Source organism: Lottia gigantea (genome assembly GCF_000327385.1).
Source record: "Lottia gigantea unplaced genomic scaffold LOTGIsca_139, whole genome shotgun sequence".
NCBI lineage: Eukaryota > Metazoa > Mollusca > Gastropoda > Lottiidae > Lottia > Lottia gigantea.
Window position 1 is genome coordinate 483,718 of NW_008707601.1, and position 2,653 is coordinate 486,370.

Here is a 2,653-nt window from a genome sequence, read left to right on the forward strand (position 1 = left end):
CAATTTGCGAATTTTAGCCGTCATAGAAACTTTTTAAAATTCATACCATATTTATCTCACACCAGTCCTCATTCGAATGACAAATCACTAAGTTGCTGTCTCCCTTACTGTTTGATTACTTTATTGATTATTCTTGAACCCATGTACGGTAAATTGCCATTTCCTGGGAAGTAGGCCTAGTCGGTCTTGTAGAAAGTAAGACTTGTAATAGGCCTAGGCTTATAATCTGTGCCCAAGTCCACTACCCCAGATACTAATAGCCTCAACTTCGCATCACTTGCAGAGTATCCACATAGCTTGGTTTGTCAAATCAGCATCCCTTGTAAAAGAATATCTGATAAATCTGTATATCGCTGAATAATGAAGTCGTTGTTGTCTGGGTTTTTGTTGAATTACCTCCCTTCCCTACATTCAAGGGCAGATAACTTCTTCAAGATGGCGGATGGACAAGATTGGCGTTCTCAAAGTTTTAGAAATCAGCTTGTTGCTCAAATGTAAGTCAATGAATTGGGTTGATTTTATTGAATATTGCATCTGTCAATTGTGTCACACCTGTCCCATATAACACAAGTTATGTAACTTTCTTTTACTAGTAAGATAGGCCTTTTTTTTTTTAGAAAAAAATCTAAATATCTATTTCTTTATTATTCCTTCATTGTCATACTAATTTTGACAGGTTTCCTTTTCCTTATCAAATACTCAAATGCTTGATAGATACTCAGAATTGTTACATCTGAGAGAAATTAATGAATTACTGCAAGTGTTCGTAGAAGGTACCTGCACTTTGATGTAAAAAAATTCAAGATGTAAGATGGTCCTAAACTGCCATGATATAAACCTACGCTATGGTTATCAATTAGATTGAAAGTAGTCCAAAATATGTGAGAATGAATATAGGCTATATGACTTTATTGAAATCTTTGAATATCCAGTTATGCTTAGTAAATTCCGCGTGTGAGCTTGGCCCGGCTAAGCAGTTGTTCCAAATTCAATAATCATTTTTATGTTCTTTTTGTCAGTGACGATGCTATCCGACAAGCAGGACCCCACATTAGTAAGACCAGCCAAGAGATGGAAACACATGTACATAACAAAGCCAAATCTAAGGTATGAACTATGAAGGAGAGTCAAAATTATAATTCTGACTTTGCACTTATATATATATCATATCATTTTTTTTTTTGTAAAATAAGCAAAAGCCTTTTCCCTAATCCTTTTCATATTTAGATGAATAAAAAGGAGTTTCAAGATGGATTTGGTTTCTATTCGTTTATATAACAAAGGTTTTGCCCTGTTATATAGGCGTTATCAATTCATACTTTAGACTGAATTTTTGAATTGAAAATTAAAAAATTGTCAGTATCCCTCACAAAATAATTAAAAAAAGTGGAATCAAAACCATAGATCTGTCGATATAGACTAAATAGATCTAAACTGGCACCCTATTCGGACCTCAATAAAAACTTTGTCCAGACACTACTGCACTCCAATTTCCACTTTCTGATAGAGATGAAATTTGGTGGCAGTTTTAAACTTTTAGACAGTAGCATCTTGAAAGGAATTTTTTTTTTAATTCTTTCATGTAAGTGACAAAAGAATGGACTAACCATGTTATTGAATAAAGTAATTGTATTTATTTTCAGGAGGAATACCTAGCTCTGGTAGCCAGACTTATTCTACACATAAAAGACAGTAGTAAGTTTTATTTTTTAATATGGGTACAACATGTTTAGAAATACTAAACAGAACCTGAAACATGCTAAAAACATTCTAAAAATTTCATGCTGTGATCTTCAGCATAAAACTCAGTAACAACATGTTTCAGATTCTGTATTAACAGTTCTATATTGCTCTACAATTGATGTATTGAGCACTATTTTAACAGTAGTATTTCTATATAGCTCTATAATGGATGTATTGAGCACTATTTTAACAGTGGTATTTCTATATTGCTCTACAATTGATGTATTGAGCACTATTTTAACAGTGGTATTTCTATATCGCTCTACAATTGATGTATTGAGCACTATTTTAACAGTGGTATTTCTATATCGCTCTACAATTGATGTATTGAGCACTATTTTAACAGTGGTATTTCTATATCACTCTACAATTGATGTATTGAGCACTATTTTAACAGTGGTATTTCTATATCACTCTATAATGGATGTATTGAGCACTATTTTAACAGTGATATTTCTATATCACTCTACAATTGATGTATTGAGCACTATTTTAACAGTGGTATTTCTATATCGCTCTACAATTGATGTATTGAGCACTATTTTAACAGTGGTATTTCTATATCGCTCTACAATTGATGTATTGAGCACTATTTTAACAGTGGTATTTCTATATCACTCTACAATTGATGTATTGAGTACTATTTTAACAGTAGTATTTCTATATAGCTCTACAATTGATGTATTGAGTACTATTTTAACAGTAGTATTTCTATATTGCTCTACAATTGATGTATTGAGTACTATTTTAACAGTTCAATTTCTATATAGCTCTACAATTGATGTATTGAGTACTATTTTAACAGTAGTATTTCTATATAGCTCTACAATTGATGTATTGAGCACTATTTTAACAGTGGTATTTCTATATCGCTCTACAATTGATGTATTGAGCACTATTTTAACAGTGG

The 2,653-nt window shown here is 31.9% G+C and overlaps 1 protein-coding gene across 1 annotated transcript in view; it reads left to right on the forward strand.

Annotated features, from left to right (window-relative positions):
- Positions 1–435: 435 nt before the first annotated feature.
- The window catches only part of LOTGIDRAFT_238290 (hypothetical protein), a gene marked incomplete at its 5' end in the record, with an annotated part of 10,130 nt that continues 7,912 nt past the window's right edge, over positions 436–2,653 (forward strand). Inside the window, 3 exons of the mRNA XM_009049575.1 lie at positions 436–494; positions 1,020–1,107; positions 1,644–1,695. Of these exons, the coding sequence (XP_009047823.1) occupies positions 436–494; positions 1,020–1,107; positions 1,644–1,695 (199 nt within the window). The remainder of the gene's footprint in view (positions 495–1,019; positions 1,108–1,643; positions 1,696–2,653) is intronic.